Source organism: Homalodisca vitripennis, chromosome 8, assembly GCF_021130785.1.
Source record: "Homalodisca vitripennis isolate AUS2020 chromosome 8, UT_GWSS_2.1, whole genome shotgun sequence".
NCBI classification, from domain to species: Eukaryota; Metazoa; Arthropoda; class Insecta; order Hemiptera; family Cicadellidae; genus Homalodisca; species Homalodisca vitripennis.
In genome coordinates this window covers 67413004-67415800 of record NC_060214.1, presented here as the reverse complement: position 1 = coordinate 67415800, position 2797 = coordinate 67413004, and the positions used below count along the sequence as shown (strand labels likewise).

Sequence of the window (2797 nt, the reverse complement as noted above, 5' to 3'; positions counted from 1 at the left end):
CAAACTTTAACACTTATGGTCAATTCACACACATCAGTTCCGGGCGCGTCACAGGTCAGTCACGTCACAGTCAAAAAATTTATTCTACAATGGATTTCCTGTTTGCGCTATCTACACTCATCCGGCGCAGGTCCGTCAGTCGCTCTGCCGGCGTCCTTCAGTCATTTTCAGATTTCTTCCCACCGATATTTTTGGATTGTTCGGACGCCTGACGGTCGCATGACGGATGTGTTTGCTATTTTAAAGGATTGCGTTTTTATATAAAAGTTGTATTTCTGTGTTGAGTTTATATTTTAAAGACTGTTTGTTTACGATCGTCAAGATGAACTATGAAAAAATTGATAGAATCTGTTCGCAAAAATATAGTTTTGTATGATATGTCTAACCCTAAGTACATGAAGTACATTTTTCGTCTGTGAAGAATGAAATTTGGGAGAAGATAGGAGCTGAAATGAATTTAGATGGTAAGTAATTGTTGTTATTTATTTAGTAAATATTAAAATTCAGCTTGATACAATACAAGTTAAAGGCATAAAGTAAACATAACCAGTAAATGTTTCTATATATGTTATTAATTTATGACTTAAGCAAGTTATGGTACATTTTTACAGTTTCTTACTTTCATTGGCGTATGTAACCTTTGGAATCAGGGGAAACAATTTAGCTTAGCCTACATTGTGCCGGTTTCACGGCTACCTTTTCTTCACGACTGCCATGGAACACTACCAGCTTCTGAGTTGAAATAACGTTTTAAACGTTTCTTTTACGTCAAAAGCGTCCCTTCTTGCATTACCATCTTGAATAGGCAAATTGGTCATCGACGAGTGTTCAGTGGCTCTAATTTCTTCTGTTCTTTCATATGTATATGTGTTCTTATCATATTTTTTATGAAATTATGCAGTATGCAGGTTGTCAAGACAATATAGTCTGCATTCTTTGGTGCGGCCTGGATTCGTCTATTGTAAATTCTAAATTTTTGGCACAAAATTCCAAAAGCATTTTCTACAACCCTTCTTGCACGACTTAATCTGTAGTTGTAATTTTTTATCGCTGTCCAAATCCTGTTTAGAATAAGGCCTCATTAAATAAGTCTTTAGAGGAAATGCCTCGTCCCCTACCATGACATATGGTACTTTTGTGGTTGTTTTGCGGCAAGTTTTCATTACTTGGTATATACAGTTTTCCTAGTTCAACAGCCTTATAGAAGTTGGAATTCGTGAATATTCCTCCATCACTGTTTTTTTTCCGTAAGCACCCACATCGACCATGACAAAGTTATACTGGGCGTCAACTAAGGCTAATAGCACTACTGAAAAGGTCTTCTTATAGTTGAAATATTGTGATCCAGTATTTGGAGGTGCTTGTATGATAACATGTTTTCCATCTATAGATCTTAAACAATTTGGAAAATTCCATCGTTTGTAGAATTCTGTAGATATAGTTTTCCACGTGTCCTCAGTAGGTTTTGGCATCGTTTCATGGAGTAAGGTTTCACATATTACCTTACAGGTATCCATAACAATTTTGTATACTGTGCTGTGTCCCAAGCGGTTGCTAAATGAGATAGTTTGAAGAGAATCTCCTGTAGCCAGGTATCTGAAAGTCATAACCTGAATATAAGTGTGTGAATTTTGAACTGTCATGAAACCATTTACACAATATATAACAGCTTCAACTAATGGTATTTTGGCCTTCTTGGGACCCCAAAATGAAAACAAATTCGTTCCGGACCTAGGTCTTAGGGTACCTGCGTATAATAAGGGAAATGTGGAAGGGACTTCTTTTACCTTCACTCATCGCGCTTCCTCTAGCTGTTGCGGACTGTATGCTACTATTTATTTTAGCTTAAACTATAACACTAAATAGGTTCTTTACATTTCAGGAGGAACATGCAAAGCCAGGTGGAATAATATTAGAGATACCTACAGGAAATCTATGAAAAGAACTGCAACGAAAAGTGGACAAGCAGCAAAGAAGATTAAGCTGTACAAATATTCAAACCAATTGAGCTTCCTACAAAAGTATTTGGATGAAAGGGAAACTTTGAGTAGTTTCAGTATTGAAGACCAAACTAGTGACACACAGGAGGAGCAGCTCGAAGATACAACTAATATAACTGATGACGATGTCCAGACAATAGAGATATTGAGGAATGAAAGTACCAAGGAACAAATGCCAACACCAACTATACAGACACACACAAAATTAACATTTCAACTACCTCCAAAGCCTTGTGTGAAAGCCGTGAAGAAAATAACGAACACCAACACCGAAGAAAGTGCCTCTTCCAAATTGATGGATTTTATCATCAAATATAAAGAAAAACCTAAACCAGCGGATCACCCAGTCGATATTTTCTTAAAAGCAATGGCAAAACCATTAAAAACTCTTTCGCTGTATAATTGGCATTTGGCCAAATCAGAAATATTTAGCGTTGTTCAAAAATATGAAATGAAAACACTCACCGGACAACTACAACCGTATGACATTGCCGGTAGTTCTATAAACCTTCAACACTCTTCAACGCCTTCTCCTTCAACAGTATAATCACAGTCGAATGACTCCATCTACATGGATGACACTGCTACTGGCGCAACTGGAGAATCAAACATTCTGCAAAACTACTTTCAAACTTTTACTTAAAACTTTTGGCTAAAAAAAAAACATTTAATTTGTGGTATTTCAGCTGTTGGTTTATAATGCTGTTAAAGTTTAATTTAATTATGACTTCATTAATTGTGTTTCAATAAAGCAAATATTCTTTAAATTATTGTTACGTTTTATTCACCTTAAACTT

General features: G+C 36.0%; 1 protein-coding gene across 1 annotated transcript; it reads left to right on the top strand.

Moving 5' to 3' along the window:
• The first annotated feature begins 329 nt into the window (after positions 1-329).
• On the top strand, positions 330-2547 carry LOC124368210. The gene is made up of 3 exons (XM_046825485.1): positions 330-400; positions 902-908; positions 1867-2547. The coding sequence occupies exons 1-3, from the start codon at positions 330-332 to the stop codon at positions 2545-2547; spliced, it is 759 nt and encodes a 252-aa protein (XP_046681441.1).
• Positions 2548-2797: the final 250 nt, after the last annotated feature.

Excerpts from the sequence above, each read along its gene's own strand:
- LOC124368210 (XM_046825485.1), top strand. The coding sequence starts at position 330 with ATGAAAAAATTGATAGAATCTGTTCGCAAAAATATAGTTTTGTATGAT.